The sequence below is a fragment of the Hipposideros armiger genome, unplaced genomic scaffold (genome assembly GCF_001890085.2).
Source record: "Hipposideros armiger isolate ML-2016 unplaced genomic scaffold, ASM189008v1 scaffold_1, whole genome shotgun sequence".
Taxonomy (NCBI): Eukaryota; Metazoa; Chordata; class Mammalia; order Chiroptera; family Hipposideridae; genus Hipposideros; species Hipposideros armiger.
The window spans coordinates 2,876,446-2,898,175 of NW_017731351.1; the positions used below are offsets into that span (position 1 = coordinate 2,876,446).

Genomic DNA, 21,730 nt, shown 5'->3' on the forward strand with positions numbered 1-21,730 from the left:
ACTCTTTATTCTGAAAACCAGAAAATAAAGACTCAAGTGTTTATTCTGCCTTTCCTATATCTAAACATCAGGGTAATCAAATATTGATGTGGGAAAGTTAATTTCTGTAGAAGAATGCAAGCTAATAAATACAAAGGGAATAACAGAATGAGACAGCACCTGAGCCCACTGGACATTCTTCATGTCACTAACAGTGGTTAAGCGTTATGTGATGCAGCAGGAAGCACACAGCAACATTCAGCTGTGAATACTGTCATAGTCATAATGCTCTAAACCTACATACTGATACCACTGTACCACTCTCCCAAAGGAAATCAGTAGAGAGAATCAAAGAGATTAAAGGAAACTCAACTTGAAAGGCAGGAAAGGAAAAAACAAAACAAGTATGGTAAGTAGAAAGCACAAAATAAGTTGGTAGACAAAAATGCAATGGAACTGTAATGGTAAACAGTAAAATATATCAGAAATGACAATAAATATAAACAATGTAGAATACAGAGGTTATTAGATTGGATTAAAAAACAAAATTCAGCTATATGCTATGTATAAAAAAATACCGGAAACATGAAAACACATTAATATGGAAAGAGATTATAAAAAATACACCTAAGTTCTGTCAAAGCAAAATGTACTTGAGTTATAAGCCTTCAAAATTTAGCTAGGAATTTTTACTTATTTTCATTTTTAAAAGGAAACTCTTAATTGACGTCTCCTAAACAAACAGGCAGCAAAATTTAAAAACAAGTTTACTAGTAACTTATTTTACAATGAGTATTTAAATAAATCAAAGGATAAAGTAACTTATTACTGTATTTATTATTTTTTTATAAAATGCATTTGCATATATGCTTCATCAGAAACTGGTGCTACAAAAATAAATATAAAACATATACATATTTACATATGTTACTTATAACATAAATACACATTATTTACATGTTAAAAAACTTCAGCATGTTTTGTCCATGATTCTCGACATGCCTGAGAATTAGGGAAAACATTAAAAGCACAAATATACCACACACCATTTATATTTTTGCTTTGTAAAAGATTGTTCAATACAAATGTATTAACACAGTAAATTTGGGGGTATATGTTCTAAGAGCAAAGTAAGGTGTCCTATTTTAATCTATGACTACTACATTTTGTAATGACTCAACTTTCATTCTGCTTTGTTCTCTCATTAGAATACATCCGTCATGGTATATAGATTAAAATTCTCTTTTATAGAAAGGCTTTCTGAAGAAGTTATTTTAAATAAGAAAAAGTCACTTTTCCTTGAAAGCCAACAGAAACATTATTTATTAAATTTATATACTAAGAGGAGCTATAATCAATGAAAACTAGGAGATGGACTAGAAAACATCAAAAGGATGGAAGAAAGACACTGTAATTTCTGTTTGATGTATTCTGGTAATTTTTCATTTTCTCCATATCTAAGTGAAGCAAAAGAAAAAAGGTAAAAACATTACTTAATTACTAGGTTCATATGAGTATCAAAAGGCATATTATATTTTTCATTAATTCTTCAATGGCAAGAAGTAGCTCAGAAAAATTATACAAAGTTATTTATTAGAGTAGATACCTAAATTAAATTAAGCATACACAATTTGTTTCCTTTCAAAACAGACCAAATTCTGAATGTATTTAAATAATAAAAAGAAAAGTAGATTAAAAAATTGAACTGGCTTTATAATTTCTAAAGCAACCTGAATGAAGATCTTGATTCCTCATTACACTGAAGGCCCTAATCTAAGGAAATTACTAAGCTAAACACATTATGGATACATTCTATGTAAATGCCAACAATTTCCAAATGACCACACCAAGTAAATCTGAACTTTTATCTTCTAAGCATGGGTGCTACCCATTTTATAACTATATCCTTGCATTTTCTGGAGCATTTGAAAGAGCTTATTTAACAAAGCCTGTCACTTCATGAGTAGTTCTTTAAATGATGACACTGCATATGTACACATTTAACAAAAAAAGCAATTGGTAAATATCCACAAATTATATTTGTCTCAAGTAATTGCTATATAGTAAGCACTTCTCATAAAGTATCATGTTGGTGTTGGCATCATCAGCACCCCACCTCTTTTTAGTTATGGTTCGAAATGTGGAAATCCCACTACTGCTTATTCTTGCTATTGCCAGATTCCTCATGTTTAACGTGGTGCCTGCCTGGTACACATTTTCACACAGAACGCACAAACACATATACTTACCTAGTTGTCTGACCATTTGGTGATGTGTAACTGATGGAAGACACTCCTGCTTGCACGACCAACTGGGACCCATCATTAAACTGAACCCACACAGCTCCACTAGTTAACTAGAAAAATAATAAGCATGGAGATGATTACAGAAACGATCTGAGGTTCTTAAAAGACACTCATGCTTAACAGGTTTTTCCACATAGCTAAAAAAAGAAAAACCTCTCAGGTAACTAACTACAAATGTGGAGCTGTGATGGTAGTAGCACTGAAAAAAATAATTTTTTTTTCAGATCATCCCTTCAATAACTAAGGCATTAGATTATTAAAATTATTCTAAATTAGTCCTATTTCCCATTCATTTCCATTAGGATATTTGAGAAGTTTTTTTATTTTTTATTGTTTTTAAATAGTATTTCTAATCAAGAAGAGCTTTAGGAAATAACAAAAGCAACACTTCCTTAAATTGGGATTTCCCTCTATTCTTTGTCCTTAAGCCACTAGAATTTCTCTTCTGCCTGAGAATGTTGTATCTTAGCTTTTTAAAATTGTTCCTTTAGTCACTGATATTGACAACGTGCCACTCCAAACAGAGTACAGAGAAGACACGCAGTCTGGAAACAGAGACCTGGGTTTAAATCCAGACTCTGCCAACTAACAAGTAGGACTGTGCAAGTCAATCAACCACTATGAGCCATACTTTTCCTATCTATAAAACCTATCAACTTAGGTTTTATTTGGGGGAGTAATAACGAGACAATATATGCGAAAAACATGGTACCACATGGCAGGTACTCAACGATGCTGAGTTCCCTTTCCTTTATCTCCCACTCCCATAGGGACGAGGCTGCATTTTCCCTCACTGGTAAGTAAAACTTACACATGCTATGCTCAGAAGTCTCTATGCTTCAATCTTTTAGATAATATACACATATAGGTTCACACCTACATAAAATTCTGTAAGTTTGAAACTCAATGTAGACTTAACTTTCAAATGCAAAAATCCTTTGTTACCAAATGAAAATTACTCTAGTAATATAGATTACATATAGTTTCTAACATTTAAAATGCCCTGGACATCACTTCTCAACTCCTAACAATTAGTCCTTATGATAACCTCTACTTTAAAAATGAAAGGCAAAAATAAGCCAGTCAGGCCCTAGCAGGCAATTTGTTATCAATAATACCTAGAGTTTTCCAACTGTATACAAACAAAAAATGTTAAAATTATTAATGATATAACAATGTAAAAAAAGGTACAAAAACTTTCTTGTAAAGAGAAATCTTCAAAATAATTTTTTGCATAATTGTCTAATCACTATGGAAACCAAAGAAATTCATACTGAGAAAATTCACTTTCCTAAAATCTCACCTGTGTAGCCCAACCAACATTTTTCACAAAAACAGACTTCAAAAGTTGTGCTGCTGTAGGAAGACAATCTGTTAGCCGACTAGGAGGGGTGTTTGTTCCAGAAGCTGTAGCAGTAAGGCCAAGTCCTTCATCTATAACCATCTACAAACAGCAAAGGGACCATATCAGCCCTCAGCATTTGTAAAAGCCAACTCAGCCAAAGAAGAAAATGACTGGTTTTTCATGAGCTTAAAGTAATTTTCTAAAACCAAAAATTTTAAATTAATATGACCACATTATGGAAAATTAGAAAAATACAGGAAAGAAAAAAAACAAATCACACAACTATTGTTTTCATTTTGGTAGATATCTTTTCCTTTTTCCCAAGGTTTAATTTTTCATAGCTGCAATTATAGTACGTACGTATGTGAGTACACACATACACATATGTAAACACACACAGATCTACTTCTTTAATGTTACATTTTATACTACATTATGTTGTGTATAGTCTTCATTGCATGATAGTTTACTGAGTAAAAATATAATCAGTCTATTTAACCATGCGCCTATCATGGATATAAAGGCAATTAATGATATTTTACAAGTAAAAACAAAACAATTTATCATTTAATATATTTGGCGTTTTCCCAAGAGGGATCAGGTTAGGCCTGTCTGAGGTAACATTTAAACTGAGCCCTGAGGGTGAGAAAGAATTAGCCACTTGAGGGGCTGGGGAAAGGAGTTCCAGGTCAAGTGATCAGCATGTTGAAAAGGCCCCAAGAGTTTGACTTATTCAAAGTACTAAAAGGAGGCCTTTGAGGTTCAAGCACAGAAAGTGTGGGGTAAATTAGCCCAGCAGGAGGCCGGAAAAGGAGATAGATGGTAGTAAGGCCACACCTTCAGGTGTGTAAGGAAGGTGAGAGTAAGAAGTTTTTAATTTCCTATCAAGGGCAGGAGGCAATCATTGAAGGGTTTTAGGTACAAAAATATGTTTGCTTACAGAGGGATTAGGTATCGGTGCCTGTTTTGGAGAAGCAGCACTATTTACGATCATTCTGCTCAAAGGCGGCCTCTCTCTCAGCAGGTAGTTTGGATCCACAGAGTGAGGAGGTGACAAGGCCTGAGGTGAGCTGGTACTACTGGGTTTTCTGAAGGAGAAAGAAATGTCCAAATGTATTCCCTTAAAACTTTCAATTTATAGAATTGCAAAGAATGTTCATAATGTAAATACCAAACTGCTTTTTTTAAACATTTCCTATACATTTTAGCCAAGTTTTAAAAAATTTGCAAACAATTACCTTCCTACGATTATTGGGAAAAAGGAAGCACTTCCACTTTTCTCTTCCTCTTCTGAAATTATGGATTCCAGCGCTAAGCAAACACGATGGCCCTATTCCAAAAGAAGAGTGCTTCCCGTCATTATTTCACCTATGTCATCTGCAATCATTAATTGGTATGGAAAGCCCATAGTAGGTACATACCTCATTAGCATGGTACATATACAGTTTTATTTCCTCTTTCAAGGTATTATTAACTTCACTTTCACCTTTTAAGGTGTAAGATTTCCCAGTCTTTTCAATCACATGAATTAAAGCTTCTGTTTTATGTATCTTTGCTCCTTCAAAAATAAAAAAACTGCTATTGTGTCATTTCTTTAACTATTCCTAGATTTATATTCATTATCATACCAGTACATAATGGCCCCTAGATCATCGTTATCTTTTTTTTTTTTTTTAAAGAAATGTTATTGGGGTAACTGTGTTTTTCCAGGACCCATCAGCTCCAAGTCAATTAGTTGTTTCAATCTAGTTGTGGAGGGCGCAGCTCCTTGGCCCATGTGGGGACTGAACCGGCAACCTTGGTGTTATGAGCCTGTGCTCAACCACCTGAGCTAACCGTCCTCCCCGATCATGGTATCATTTATATTCACTTTCTGACCATTAATAAAATGAGGCTCTCTAAGTATTTAGTAAATACAGTTCATCCATTATTGTTTTCTTCATATATATGGTTTAAATCTGAAACATTTATGATATTTTAAAAAACCACCGCTTTCAAACAAAAACACAATTGAAGGACAGCTAGAAGGATATGTGTACTGTGTGAATTTATGTGCTAAGTGTCCCCTAAAGTAGAGAGCTTTTTACAGATTAAGAAGCAAATCATCATTATAGAATAGATGTAGAAAAGATTCTCTGGTTCATCTCTACCCTTCTGCATATTTATTGTATAATTCTCATAATTTGGTATATGTCCATTTGGTATATTCACATGTGTTGCATTATAGCCAATTCCGTTACCACCCCCCTACATTAGCCTCTGACCCATTAGTCGAGAGAGTGTCTCGGAAAACTGAGGCCGGATGGAATGATATCTGTAAAGCTCTCTCGGAGAGTGTCTCAGGTGACTGGGACCTATTGGAATGATAATAGTTATCTCCCCTGGGAGGACACAGTAACAGTGTCTTGGGGCTATGTGGAGGAAGTGTGAAGGCACAGGATGTGTTGGAACACAAAGGGAATGCTAATGGAAAAGGTCTTAAGGCACACATAAGTCACGGGTTACAAATTGATTGACAGCAGTAAAACAGTTTCACTTCTTTTCAAATTTCTCAATAAAAGCTATGCGCTGACCCGATTCTGGGCTCACTCAGTCTTCTCTGGCTGAGTCCCTTGGTCTCGCTCTTAATCTTACTTTTGTCTCTTGCTCTTATTCAATCTGCGTCGCCCCTTAAGAGAAACCTGTATGCCCTTGCCACGCTGGACGTGACACACATGTGTGTGCATATATATATATATATATATATCTTAAAACTTGCTGTGTTGAATTAAAAAAAAAAACAGCTACTAAATTACAAGCTAAAAGGAAACAATTACCATTTTAAATGGTACTTACCATCATAAAACCAAACCTCAAAATCAGCACCAGGGGAATTCTCCATCAAGACACATTTAGCATATCTTGTAAAGTAAGTGATTTTGGGGGATTTAGATCTTACAAGCTGTACAAATCTGGAAGCATATTGATATTTTCGCCAGTACTTTTCTGGTGCGGGGGTGGGGGGAAGAAAAAACATTACATATTACAAGGGAATAAAGTGTTGACTTGACATACAAATCTCATGAAAATTTAGTATTTATTTCTCCTCTTCCTCAAAAATTCAAGTTGATAGGTTAGCAATCCCATTACCAAAATAAAAATATTTTAGAGCTGTAAGTCTATTATTTTAATGAACACTAATGACACTATAACATTCCCAAGAAATATATATAACAGAATCTGATGACTAGTATTATGATTATTTAAAAAAATCTCTTTCTTTGAATCACCTCCTTATTCTAAGTAAGGTAATAATTCCAGAAAGTTTTACAAGTGAAATAAAAAGATTTCTACCTGAGGTATTGAGAAAAAGTACAGCTTTTTATGTTAGTAAAGCATAGAGTTTTATCGTCCTAACTTACACAAGTAAATTTTTTCAGTTTCCTGTAACTATGGTTGTTTATGGTATTTAAGTCTTGTCTACCTGTTTTAATTTCTAATTACATAGGGTTAAATTACATAGGTTTTCTTTTTTTGTTTCTGTCACCTCAGTAAAATCTTACTACTCAGTACTTAATGCCCCAATCCATAATATCTAGAAGCTGAACTGGGAGTCAAATTTGCTTAACTACAATTGTAAATAATCATTTAGGTAGCTGGTAATAACTTCAAAAAGACTAAGACTAGATACTTCATGTCTTTTTAACATGATTCTAGACAAATTAGTAACTAAGCAATTGTACAAATTATATTTGTGGGATATGTGACTAATATTCCAGAGTTAGTTTTGCTTTATAACACAAAATATAAATAAACATTGGAGTAGTAATGTATACCCCATCTCACCTGATATTAATTTGAGAGCATGACCTGCTGCCTGACTGAAGCGAAGATATGTACAACCACATACATATATAGTTTATACATATAAAAATCTATTACCTAAATTTTTTCCCTGACAAATGGACATACCTGGTAAACTGTCAAAGCTGTACCTACTGGTGTTGTCAGTAGGTGAGGGCGGTCTATCAGTAAGAGTAAAACCTCTTCCATCATTTGGATAATAAACAGTTATCTGCCAAAAAATGTTTAAGGCTTCTAATTATATGCCATTAAGTTAGAGCACTACAGTTTGTTACTAAAATTATGAAAAGAGCTCACATGTAACATTAAATATTACTTTATTGAAAATGCTAAATATACTATAAAAGTAAGTTTTTTGGTCTTAATAATCTTAAGCCAAAAGTTTAGATTTTGTTACTAAATTATTTTTTAAACCCACACTAATTTATTTAAATATGTGTAGTATGCTATTTCAGTTTTTGAATTCCAGAGACACTATCATTATTAGGAAAACTGATTAAAATTTTTTTTTAAATATCATTATAAAATGAATTGGAAGGCAAATCAGCTTAAGTAATGAAGTTAAAGATAAAGTAAATACACATTACCATATTTCCATCACTAGATATCTGAAGAACTTCTTTCACATATTCTTGAGATGCGTGCTCCTTTAGAAGCTCCACACATACCTCCTCTGAATCAAGTATGCTCACCTAAAAATAAAAACAACTAAAATCAATAATAATTCTCTTTACTAGAACAGCTCTGACATATATAATCATTAAGAGAAAAATACTTAACCATGGCAGAAATAAAAATTAAGCAAAATAAAATAGCTGCTTCACTGCAACAGTCTGGTCCAGAGTTGTTTTTGAGCACAAATGTGAAACATAAGGAGCACAGGAAGAATGTACAATGAAGTGTGAAATAATATAACCAGTGAGTAGAAAGAAAGCAGAAGGGAGGGTGGAGAAAAAGGACTTTGAAAAGACAATAGTAAGCCAAACAAAGGCAAGATTGGGTGAAGTAGAAAACACGTTAAAGATGGAATTAAAAAATAAAAATCACCATTCCCTATTCACACATCTTTTTAAAACTAAACTTAATTGTGTGCATATTCCTTTTCTTTAAATAGTTTCACATGTTAAAAAAAAGTTTTATTTTCTAGATTATCTTCTTGATTTGAGACTGGATTATATGTAAAAACAAAAGCAAAAGGTATTATTAAATATTTAGTAATTGGAACTGTGAATAAAATAATATTTAACACAGTATTTGGCCAGTATTATTTTTAAGTGTTGTTCATTATCAATAACTTAAAATTCAAAAGTTAGCAGTATCAATTCACCATTTTTAAAGTAGCCAGAAGGAAGCAAGAGCCATTTTTCCATAAAAACTGTCTCTTTTCTTTTAAATGAGCTTATTATGCACATATCAAAAGCACTGAGACATTACAGGGAACTGAAAATAAAAAAATCATATTTGATACCAGAAACATTTTACTCAAGGAAATACCACATAGTAATTCTGAAAAATTATAGACATACCACAGCCTTTTTGGTTTTCTGTCTGATTGGTTTTAACCTGTAAGCTGTCAAAGGAGACGTAATGCTTCGTAATGTACGTTTCTGATAACCCAGTGGTGGCTCCATACCCCTCGTCTTGCTTCGTTCAGAAAGAGGTTCTAAGCCAAAAATAGATTCCTGTTGAATTATCTCATGTTTACTAGGAGATGCAGTGATGTATTTCATGGTATTTGGCTGTTTTGCAGAATGCACATGATCAGAAGCATCAGGGCTCTTTTTGGCTCTCGTATCAGTCCAGGCATTTCTTGACGTGTCCTGCAAATCTGGATGGCCCTGAAAATCTCTGTTTGGGCTCATGCTGTTGTGCTCAGTAGTTTCTCTTAAATGAGCTGTAATATACAGAACAAAGCAATTGTGTGAAATAATTAAAAAGCCATGTCTATACAAAACGTCATGCTGCTTATAATAGCTTGTTTTCTTTGAGAAACAAATCTAGTAAAAGTAAAAAGTCATAAGTTTTCTAATAAGCAGCTTAACATGACATAATAAAATAGTGACTTGAAAGGACATTTTACGTCAGATTTAAGCCAGATTGCAAAGGAATATCTTTAGTATTCTTAAGACTAAGAAAGAAAAGATATTAATATGAAATTAATTTTTCAATCAAGGCAAAAACCAGTCACCTAGGATCACCTACTAATTCTGAGAGAGGTAACTGCCAGTGCTGCAAAAATACAGAAATGTCAGGATATCCCAGGTAATCATTCTACATAGTATGTAAATTTATTATTCTCTTTAAGCTAAGGTCTATTCCATCCTTACTTATAAAATATGCTACCGAAAGCAAAAACACTACAATATATGAAATGCTTTAATACTATATTAATATTTAATATTACAAATGTATTTGCATAGACATTTTAAAAAAAGTTCTTATTGAACTTTACCCATTTATATTTCATAGTTTTAATGTTCACATGGGGACTTTTTTTTAAGTCCTTAAAATGATTAGATTATATAAAATGCAGTAAGACGGTACTGCAAATGCTCACCTCTAAAAATTTATTATTGTAATTTTTCCCTTACATGACTTTTTAGTGTTTTTCTCTACTCCCATTATGACAGAAGTATTTTATATCAAATATTACACTTTAAAATTGCAGCAGCAGTACTAGATTGTTATAAACAAGGTTCTTTCTCTATCTCAGATATGTCCATGCTACCAAATAAAAGTATCTATAAACACAAAGGAAGGTTAATTGCAAGCATAAGTACATGGCACTTTTATAGTTTTAAAAAACATAAGCTTGAATTATCGTTTTCAACAAGTGCACGTGAAAAAGTTAATTCTCTTGGGCTTTTGAAATAATATACACTTTTTAAAGAGAAAAACAAGAATAGCCTATTGAGGTGACATAACACCTCTCTGCTTAAATTACAGCCACTTTAATGCACTCTTTGTGTGAGGTAATATAATACTCAGTAAAAAATGATCTCCTTTCCATATGTTTTTTATTCTCTGTTTTTTGCATCATTATTTTCCACCCACCTTCTGTGGATCTGTCAAGTTCATTAATGAGAACTATTTAAATTTCAAACTGTCTCTATATAAATAAAATAATGACTTGGATAACAGCTATTTTCAAATGGTTAGGGTTTTAGTAGGTGTGTACTTTAGCATATGTGAGGTCCCACTGGGAAACCATATCCACGTCGGTTTCTACATGAAAATAAGGTCAAGGTCTCGATTATTTTATAGGCACTGGTAGTAGGTGCTTATTACAGAGATGCCTCAAGAGCAGAGGGGTTAAGAGTAAAGTCTGCCTGGGTTGGAATCCTGGCTCCTATCTCCTTCATGGGCAGTGTAGCTTGGCAAATTATGCCCTGTGCACCACAATGTCCTCATCCTTCCTAAAACAGGGCTAATAATAATATTGTCCTTAAATGTTTTTTGTGAGAAGTTAAGAAGGTAAGCATTCAGGACAGTGGTTGACATAGTAAACACTCAAAATGCGTTAATAGTTATTACTATTATTGTAACACAGTTTATTGAAATGCGTTATTTTTTTATTAGTTTCAGGTATACAAAACAACACAATGATTTAGACACCTCTCACAAAGTGGTAACCCCACCAATTCTACTGAAAAAGCATTATTTTTTAAAGAAAACCAAATAGAAAAGGGCAATGCTTGCTTGCTAAGTGTCCCAGTCATTAATTTTTTTTTATTAAACAGTGCATTAAAAACTCACCATTTACTTGCAGATTCCCAAACCACTGTTGTACCATTTCTGTCTGAGATGTCTGGTCTGGAAATGGAAAAAGAGCTTTTCCCGGACAAAGATGATTAGAGCTAAACAAAGAAATAAATAATCCCATGAACTTAATAAAAAATTATTAGGTAATAACTTTTTAAGATAAAAATACTTAGAAAGAGAAATCTCTTATTTGAATATCTGAAAATTTTAGAATAACTGTAGAAACCAATATTTGCATAACTAAATTGTCTCTAGGCAGCTAAACTCCCATGCCAAAATGCCCATGGCACTGTGACAATGTTTCTATACGGCTACTGCAGTCTTTCTATTTAAGCATGCATGCAAATCAAAGATCAGAAAAATAAATAAACAAACACTATAGTCACTAAAAAGCTAGTCTTCATGTGAGAAGCAGTCAATATGATTACTCATCACAGGCTCAGCTTCTCTCTTTCTCTTCAGGTATATATGTTTATAGCTACTATCAGAGTACTTCGGAGACAAAACGTGTTCAGTGTGATACTTTGCTCTAGAGACCTGCTTCACATAAAAAAATGAAACTAAAAATTCTCAAGTATTCTACATGCATGAGTACATACATTCATATTAATAGATTCTTAATCACAATTCAAAATCATCATCCTGATTCTCTTCCTAATAGAAATCATAATTAATAAGTGCTCCAGGAATATGTTAGAAAAAGGTAAACCCCCTTAGTAAGAAGCAGCTTCGTATTTCTGCTGATAACATTTATTGAAAAAGTAAAATGAGTTTGAGAGAATTATTCTTACAGTGCTTGATTGTTATCAGGTCTCCCAACAGATCCAGAACTACTGGATGTCTTTTCATTAAAGAAGTGAAAAATATTGACATTGCTGTTTGTGGGTGAGTATCTTTCTTCATTTTCATCTACTCCTGATCTTTTGTATTTTGAAAGCATTTCTGCTGAGTGACATCGTTCCATTGTACATGCGTTTGTGCGAGATTGACTATTAGAAGTGCCAGACCTATCAGAGGAATGGGCTCTACGAAGATATCGAGAATGTGGCCTTTCTTCTGCATCTTGGAATATTCTTCCCCTTCTAATATTACTGGTTTCTTGTTCTTGATTTCCCCACTGAGTATAAAAACTGCTTCCATCTCCTGAAGAAGTAAAATCATTTGTATTTTTATTCTTTGGAAATACAGTCATTTTATTTGGGAGTGGCTGACCAATTAAAAGTCGTCTTCTGTCAAACAAACTACCACTTATACTGGTACTGGAAGAAGCTGTAACTGCAGTTGAAATTGTGGCATGTCCACTATCAATTGAGTCTTCTACAGTTCCTAAATCCTTACTTTTTGTTGAAGAATTTCGGGATATAAAAGGATGGTCTAATATTGAAGACAGACTTAAACGATCTGCTGGATTTCTACGAAGTAACTGGTGAATAAGGTCCTTGGCCTCTCTTGACAAAAACGTTGGCATTTCATAATCTGCCAATACTACTTTATTTAATGTGTTCTTGACTGTGTCAGTGTCAAAAGGCGGTCTTCCAATAAGTAATGTATAAAACATACAGCCCAAGGACCAAATATCAGATTCGAGTCCATGTGCACTTCGAGTTGCAATTTCTGGTGAAATGTAATTAGGAGTTCCACATAATGTATAGTGCTTTTCATGTGGCATTTTCAATTGAGTTGCCAGCCCAAAATCGGCAATCTTGATGTTCATATTCCGCGTGAGTAAGAGGTTAGAAAGTGTGAGGTCCCGGTGTAATATACCATGAGAATGAAGGTATAGCATTCCTGTGATGATCTGGTGCATGAAGTGTCGTGCTGTTAAAATGCAAAAAGATAAAACTTAAAATTTAGAAAATCTGGAAGATTCAGTATTTGGAATACAGTATGAAACCCAAGTACACATACCAGAGTATTAAAATTAGAACACTGTCGTACAGCTTAGTTTTACCAACCAAAATACAACATAACATTCTTCAATTCCCTTTAAGAAAACTTGGCACTCCTTTTATTTAATCATTGTCCTTTCCAACTGATGAGTTTTCTATATACAGTTAGGGGAAGCTTAATTTTATTAGCAATTGGAAGTGACTCAAGTAACTAGGGTAATCAGAAGTCCCCAGCAATCAAACAAAATATTTATACTTGAATTAATTCATACATACATTTTAATTATAAAAAAGGCAAGCTAAGTTCCTTTGATGTTCCCCCAAACAAATCCTCCCACTAAAGTAATCACTAGTAATAGTTTGTATAGGGCCGGCCAAGTGGCTCAGTTGGTTAAGAGCTCACTCAAGAGTTTGAGCTCTGAGCCATAGCGGTTCGATGCCCGGCCCGAGCTGAGCTGCCAACAGGTGGCAGGATGGCTCAGCTAAAAAAAAAAAACAACAGACAAACAAAAAAAGTTTGTATATATTCTTTGATACTTTTCTTCTGTGTACCTACATACATTTAATTTTACAGAAACATTTTGTAGTAAATGCTTTTTAAATACAAAAATGGTATAATAATATATAGTTTCATTACTACCCTCCCTACTTCACAATATTTCTTGGAGATACTTCTATGTCAGTACATACAGGTCTTCATTTTATATAATTCCTACTGATAAAAATTTGGGCCATTTCTGATATTTCAGGATTACAACAAATAGACCATGCTTGTTTTCTTATGCATATTATGGGTGTTTCTCTATGGTAAAATAAAGAAGTAGAATCATTGGGCTGAAAAATAAAATTTAATATTTTAATACCTTGCTAAATTGCCCTCTAAAAAGCTATATTTTCATGCACATCCTTGTCTCACTCCATTGAGGGAAAAAATGGTATTTATTATTTTACTTGGCATATTTATGATTACTATTGAGTTTAACATCTTTTCATGTTTATTGGCCATTTGCATTTTTTTCTTCTGTGAACAGTCTGCTTATATCCCGTCCATTTTCCTGTTCAATTATCTTTTCCTTTTTAGGCATGTCTTATATTTTTAATATTAACTTGCCAGCCATATATTTTACAAATATTTTCTTCCTATCTTTGTCTTTTAAATTTCTTGACAGTATCTTTTGTCATACATTCTTAATTTTAATTAACTTAATATTTTTCCTTTATGGTTTTGCAGGTTTTGTCTTACTTAAGGCCTTACTATTATATACTATTATGAAAAATGCAGTAATCACCATTAATATTTGAATGGATTTATTTACAATTTGTATTATGTCTTTTTGAGTCAAAGGATATGAACAGTTCCATAACTCTTAATACATATGACCAAATTGTTTTCCTAATGGACTATATATATTCAAGTGTACAAGAAGTCTATCAGCAACCACCTTTCCTAGCTCACCTACAATCTCAGTTAGCAGGGTAAATAATAAGATAATTGGAAAACAATCGTTTGTGAGATGCTGAATGGACCTTGCACTTGAGCCTAATCTGAACTATAGTTAATTATAAAAAACTGGGGAAGTTGAAACTATGTATTTGATAGTAAGCAATTATTAGGTGTGATAATGACTTTGTGGTTATGTGTTTTTTTTTAAGCCTGTATCTTTTAAAGATATATGCCAAAATATCTATCTATATATAAAAAATATCTATTATTTGCTTCAAAATACTCTACGAAACTGGGGGAACAGGATACAGATGAAACAATTTGACCATGAGTTAATAGTTTTGAAAGCTGAGTGGTTTAAGTTCATGGGGGCTCATTATACTAGCCTATATTTGACATTTTCTATTACAAATGGTTTCAATAGATGTTTGTGTTTGACTTAGAAAGTATTTTACAGTTATAAATAGCATTCTAAAAAGCTTTTTCCAGATTTGAAAGGATACACACTAAATTGATACCAATGATTTAATTTAAAATGTGGTTTTGGGGAAAGATGGATAACACATTTCTGCTTTTACCTTGCCCGCATTATTTATAGAAATTAAATGCTTTATAATTTGGGAGATCTCCTTTTGTCACCCAATTTAATTATTAAGTGTTGCAAAATAGAATTAGTATTTTCAAAACTACAAAAAGTAAAATTTACATCTACCAAAAAAAGAAAAAAAGCAGCAGCCTACCTTCATTTTCTGAGAATGGTTTCCTTCTGTTCTTTAGAAACCTGTTCATTTCTCCATTATGGCACATTTCTAATACTAAGTAAACATAATTGTTATCTTCAAAATAGTTATACAGCTGAAATGTAAAAGAACATAATAAGTTATAATATACAAAAATTCAATGTCCTGATCCTTTCTTATAACCTTTGTATCTTACCTCCAAGATAGAGGGGTGTTTCAATTGGCAATGTATTTTCACCTCATTTTGGACTCTCTGTACCATTCCAGCTTTGTACATAGCTTTCTTATCTATCTAAAAATAACATGAGAGGTTTAAATGTCAATGATAAACTTTGAAACGTGAAGTTGTCAAAAGTTAACTTTGAAAAAAGAAAATATAATTTAAAATATTCTGAAGTTCTTTTATCTACTTCTTTATGAGATCAGTTTACTCTATTGTCTATTTTCCCCATGCAGCTAGCAGAGTGTGTGACAGAGTGGACATTCAGAAAAGTTTGGCCAATGCATTCTAATACCCTTTCCCAACTTAAGGAATTTAATAACACGACTATCACATCTATAATAACAACAAAAATTTAGCCAAGTTTCAAAACAAAACTTCCCTTTCCTTTCCTTATTGCTTTAGATAAGTGATTCTTACTTGCATCTGTTATTCCTATAAGACTGACTTCTAACAATAAAGAATAGTATTTTAGACTGTTACAATGTAATATAGAACTCAGCCTAAGTGTATTCTTATTATAAATAAATCGTTATTTGCTCTTTGATTTCTACCATTATTCCAAGTATGTATAATTAGAATACCAGTTCAATTGCTGGACTTTGAACTATTGTATTCTGCCTAAACAATGGGTTCTTTACAGCATCATCAAAAAAAAGTTGGTAGGTAAGGCGTTTCTGACATCTCCCGTAGCATACCTCTCTAGTTGCTTGCAAAGGAGAGGTGAGTTGATTACTATATTCTTACCATTTTGATTGCAACTTCCAGACCAGTGTGAATGGATTCAGCTCTGTAGACACCAGCAAATGATCCTTTACCAAGCAGATTTCCAACTTTAAAATCCTTAAAAGTTAAAATTAAAGAATATGTGTGATGACTCACAGGAGTAGAAGGGAAGATAGGAAGGGACTGGAAAAAGAAGATAAAATGGATCGAGAGGGGAATTTGCATTCAAACAAAATTCAAGCAGGTATTACACCTCAATACAGCAGGTGTCTGGGGTGGAAAGCATGTTGACGCCTTGCGGGGCTCCCTGAGCTTCCAGGCTGGGCTCCAAATAAAGCACCTTAATGATCTGGTACCTCATCCTCAGTGCAATCTCAGCACCCTCCTCCCACCTGCAGCCAACCCGTGGGAGTCAGGGGCCTGGCGGGGATCCCGCCGCAGCTCCCGCCGGAGGTAACCGCCATCCCCTTGGAGATGCCCAGCTCTAGCGCGGCAGCTCCGGCGGGACCGCTGATAGGAAGCCGCAGTGTCTAGGGACCGAAGGGAGAGGGAGGGGCCGCGAGCATCCCACCTGTCAGGCCACCCCTCCTCTCCGAGGGGCGGGCCGCTCCGCCCCCAAACAGCTGGGACCCCGGCGGTTGGGACCCTCCCAAGGCACCTTGGCCCCCGCCCTACGGCCGTTAGCTTCGCCGTGTCCCCTTCCTGCAGCGGTCCCGAGTGCCGCCACTCCGACTCCCACCCGCCCGGCTGAGGACTGCCGAGGGTTTTCACCTCGATTTTCTCCCCGATGCAGGTCGCCATATTTCTAGGCCCCGGCTTGCGCTCCCCGGATCGGCTCCCTTCACGCAATCCCTTCGAGGCAGCGCTCCTAGCAGCCAGCCGTTCTTGGCGCCCATCAGGTTCGGCTCTCTAGGCCGCCGCTCCCGGCGACGACGGCACAGCCACCGAAAGGTCTCCGGGAAACCTTCCGAGGCTTGGGCGGCGCCTCCGCGCTCCCATTTTGAAAAACTCCCGCCGGTTGCCGTCCAAGCAAGGCTGGACGTGACGTAAGGAGAAGAGTGGCTCCGGAGAGGCTGCGTCCGCGCGCGCATGCGTGTCAAGTTCTCCGCCGCTCGCCGGGGATTCCAGGCCGCGGGACCGGAAGTGCACCGAATGCCTGCTGCTTGGGTGGGAGTGTCAGCGCTCCAGCTCTGGGAAGACCTGAGCGTAAGGGATGAAAGAGCCAGACTGAAATGTGAAATATATTCACCTGATCCGTTACTTACTTGACGGCCTGAAAAACTGTTTCCAATTCTGTAAGGCGTTCAAAACAATTTTAAAATTTCTGATGTTTAAACTTGACAGAACAGCAAGGGGGCGGGATGAGGACATTACCTGTTTTAAATGCCTCATAGCTTTCGTAACTGTAATGCATGTGTCCTGTGCTTTTTTAAAAAAGATTTTATTGGGGAATTGGAGGGGATCTGTGAGCCGTTATAGCAAATTAATTGAACCAAAGTAGGGAGTTGTGGGAACCAATCCTGACTTATAACCAGTCGGTAAGAAGTGCATGTAAAGCCCTTAACTTTCTACTCAAGTCCAAGGAGGGGTTGGATGGAACCCCCAATCTATACCCAGTCGGTCAGAAGCACAGGTTACAACTTGGGTTTGCAGCTAGCATCTGGGGGCAGTCTTGTGGGACTGAGCCTTCCTGTGGAATCTGATGCTGTCTCCAGGTAGATAGTATCAGAATTGAGGTGATTTGTAGGACACCCACTTGGTATCAGACAACTGCTTGGATATGTAAAGAAGTCTCCTTGCCCACCCCCCACCCTCCTCCACCACCCCCTCACACACACACCGGAAATTGGGCTCAGGGACCCAAAATACTTGCATATTTGGGATAAATCTCAGGTTGGCCATGGTGTGTAATTTTTATATATTGATTTGCTAATATTTTGTTGAGGATTTCTGCATCTATGTTCATGAGATAATTGGTCTGCAGTTTTCTTGTAATGTCTTTGTCTGGTTTTGATATTAGGGTAATACTGACTTAATATTAAGTTAGGAAGAATTGCCTCTGCTTCTGTCTTCTGAAGGTTACAGAGAATTGGTATAATTTCTTAAATTTTTTGGTTGAATTCATCAGTGAACCCACCTGGTGTTGGCACTTTGTTTTGAAAGGTAACTTATTGATTCAATTTCTTTAACACATATAGGTCTGTTTCATTTTGACCATGGTGTTGGAGCTTTGTGATCCAGGAGGAACATAGTGAAACATTAGGTAAAAGAGTTAATGACACAGACCATGTAGGACCTTGCAGACTGTGGTAAGGACTTTTGGTTTTACTTTGAGTTCTCTGGAGATCCATGGAGTTTTCTAATCAGAAAAGTGACATACGACCTTCTGCAACTTTTAAAAGGATCAATTTGAGTTCTGTGTTTGTAATAGATGTCAGGAAGACAAATTAGTACACTATTGCAATAATGTAGGTGAGAGATGATGGTGGCTTGGACTAAGGAGTAGTGTAGATTATTTTTAAAAATCATAAATGAGCAAATAGTTTTTCAGCATATGTTGATAATCATGTTTTTTCTTCCTTAATTTGTTAATTTGGGGAACGAGATTTTCTAACATTAAATCACTTGCATTCTTGGGATAAAACTAATTTGTCTATATTTATGAATTCATTTGCTAGTATTTAGAAAATGTGTAATTCTATTTGTATTATTGAGTTTGGAAAAGGAATTCTGTTCCTCATAACATTTTTGTTGTATAGTATCAAGAGTATACTATGGGGGCTGGCCGAGTGGTGGAGACAGCTCGACCTGGAGCTGAGATGCCATGAGTTGCCTGCGACGGTGTAGGCTGTAGTGGGGCTGGCCGGCAGTGGGGGTGCGTTTTCGTGAGCCACCATGAGTGGCCGTCCAATGGCTGGTGAGCAACTGCCACACTCAGGAAGAGCGCAATGATAATACCAACATGGGCCAGTGAAGCGACATCCTCCACAACTAGACTGAAGAACAAAAGGACAGCAACTTGTCTGTTCCCCTTCCCTGATTCCCCAACGCTGTTCTTCCCCAATTCCCCAATAAAATCGTTAAGAAAAAAAAACAAAAAAAACTATACTATGAAAACTGGCTTTATAAGGAGTTAGGAAGTGTTCTCTTCCTAATCTTAGAAACACTTAAGTTAAAAAGGACATTTATTCCGAGAATGTTTGTAAAACTGTCTGGACTTGGTGTATTTCTTACGGATAGATTAACTCAAAATCAATTTCTTTAATGCTTATGTATTTGGTTTCTTTTATCAACTTTGCTAGAGGAATGCGTTTTTTAAAAATATTTTCAGATAGGAGTGTTGATTTATTCATTTACTATTCATTTCTGCTTTTCTTCCAATTTTTTTATTTTGTTGTCTCTTTACTAGGATGATTAGGACATTAAATCTTTCATCTTCACTTTAAATACATGCATTAAAGCATATCAACTTCTAAAGTAGTGCTTTATTTGCATGTTACCAAATCCTATATTCAGCTTTCATTTATTTAAAGATTGCTGAACATTTACTCGTATTTACTCGTATGTGTGATCCTATCTATTGCATTGAGAAAAAGTAGATCTAAAAGGGATTGAGATTGAAGGGGTGTAGTTGCAATTTAAAATAAGTTTATATTGTCTTACGTTTAGTAGTATTTTCTAATTTTTAACATGATTTGACATTTCTAGAAGTTAAATTTTCTTTTAAAGTTTTTTCAGTAACAATTGACATACAATATATTAATTTTACGTATACAACATAGTGATTAAATATTTACATAACTTACAAAGTGATTACCCCAGTAAGTCTAGTACCCATCTAACACCATACTAGAATTTTTTCAACTCAAGCATATGAGCATAAGGAATTTCTTTTGGGCTATCTTCATAGGTGATATCTAGTCTTATTGCACTGTTGTCTGAAAATCTGTATGATGACCTGGTATTTATTGAGATTTGCTTTGTGGTCTATGTGTAATGTATCAGTTATAATAAATATTCCGTGTATACTTAAAAAAAGTTTTACTTAATAAGTTGAGTGTTTATGTAAGTCTATTAAACTAGCTTTTAAAATTGCATGCAATTCTTTTATACACTTATTGCTATCATCACTGTTATTGTGGACCTAAACTTCTAAACTTCTCTTTGTAATTGTCAATAGCTTTATATATTAGCAATTGTTTCGAGTTGTTATATTCCTGAATTGCTCTATTTATCATTAGTAAAGCTTTTTTTTTTTTTTTAAGATTTTATTGGGGAATTGGGGGAAGGAACAGCTTTGGGGTATCAGAAGGGGAACAGACAAGTTGCTGTCCTTTGGTTCTTTAGTCTAGTTGTGGAGGACGTCGCTTCACTGGCCCATGTTGGTATTATCATTGCACTCTTCCCAGCTGAGGCAGATTAGTTGCCAGCCATTGGATGACCGCTCACAGTGGCTCACGGCAGCTCACGCCGGCTGCCAGCCACTCATGGTAGCTCACGGTAGCCTACTGCAGCCCAACTGTAGCCCACACCATCGCCGGTGACTCACGGCAGGCCAGCTCCAGGTCGAGCTGTTGTTCACTATCTCAGCTGCAGAGGGCGCAGCATCACTGGCCCATGTGGGATCTGAACTGGTGGCCCTGCTGCTCAGAGCTCACACTCCCAAGCCAACTCAACCAGCGAGCCACTTGGCTGCCCCCTAAAGCTCACTTTTTATCCCAACACTCCCTTTATTATTTTTTCACCTTCAAGTCAATTCAATCTGATTAACAGTTTCACAATTTCTCTTTTGATTGGCATTTTTAGTATATTTTCCCCATTGATCTAAACTATTACATCGTGTTTAAAAAGTGTCTTTGTAGACACCACATAAACAGACTAAATGTAATCATGCAAAAAGTGAGGCAGTGTTGCTGGACACAAATGGTTCAACTTGCCTTCTGGCATTTGCAGGCTTTGTGAACCATCTTGAACCTTTAAAGGAGGGGGTGGGGGGTGGGAGTTGAGGATAAAGTACTGGGAGGTACTTTCAATAAATAAACATTCCTTCTTCATCTCTGGAAAGTTTTCATCTCTTTCCTATTTATTAGACTTGAGATTAAAAACAAAGAAAGAAAAAAAACCCCACGAAGTCCTCTCCAGTTCTCCCAAACTCAGGATAAGATGAATAGGAATGAACTGCCAATAGTTCAGCCTTTAGACTTGAGAAGTACTTAATTGCACTTATCATTCCAATTTACACCCCTAGAAGATTAAGCACTAAATGGTCTAACCTAGACCAGAGGACCTCAGTCATTTTCTTATCCCAACACGTAAGCTATTTGACACATTTTTGTAAGGGGAGTTGTTTTGATTCTCTGGGGCAGGGAACTCCTCTTTGCCCACTTAAAATTTCTGGTTTTCAAATTCGTTTATACCTAGGTCTCTTCCAATATAAAGCTAAGTTATTCTGATACCACTTCCAAAATTAGCAAAC

General features: G+C 35.4%; 1 protein-coding gene across 4 annotated transcripts; it reads right to left on the bottom strand.

Annotated features, from left to right (window-relative positions):
* PLK4 (polo like kinase 4) lies at positions 1-17,329 on the bottom strand. Of its 4 annotated transcripts, none has more exons than XM_019665233.1 (16): positions 16,508-16,585; positions 16,276-16,371; positions 15,505-15,600; positions 15,309-15,423; positions 12,243-13,053; positions 11,230-11,330; positions 9,000-9,367; positions 8,061-8,165; positions 7,582-7,684; positions 6,466-6,615; positions 5,052-5,188; positions 4,869-4,960; positions 4,571-4,718; positions 3,589-3,729; positions 2,229-2,335; positions 1-1,436 (listed from the first exon to the last, which is right to left on the bottom strand). In XM_019665233.1, the coding sequence occupies exons 1-16, from the start codon at positions 16,538-16,540 to the stop codon at positions 1,334-1,336; spliced, it is 2,706 nt and encodes a 901-aa protein (XP_019520778.1). In that variant the 5' UTR covers positions 16,541-16,585; the 3' UTR covers positions 1-1,333. The 4 variants fall into 4 exon arrangements, with proteins under 4 accessions (XP_019520778.1, XP_019520529.1, XP_019520691.1 ...); XM_019664984.1 differs by having other exon boundaries at positions 12,027-13,053; XM_019665071.1 differs by lacking the exon at positions 16,508-16,585 and adding an exon at positions 17,026-17,329 and having other exon boundaries at positions 1,279-1,436; positions 12,027-13,053.
* Between the last annotated feature and the right edge of the window lie 4,401 nt (positions 17,330-21,730).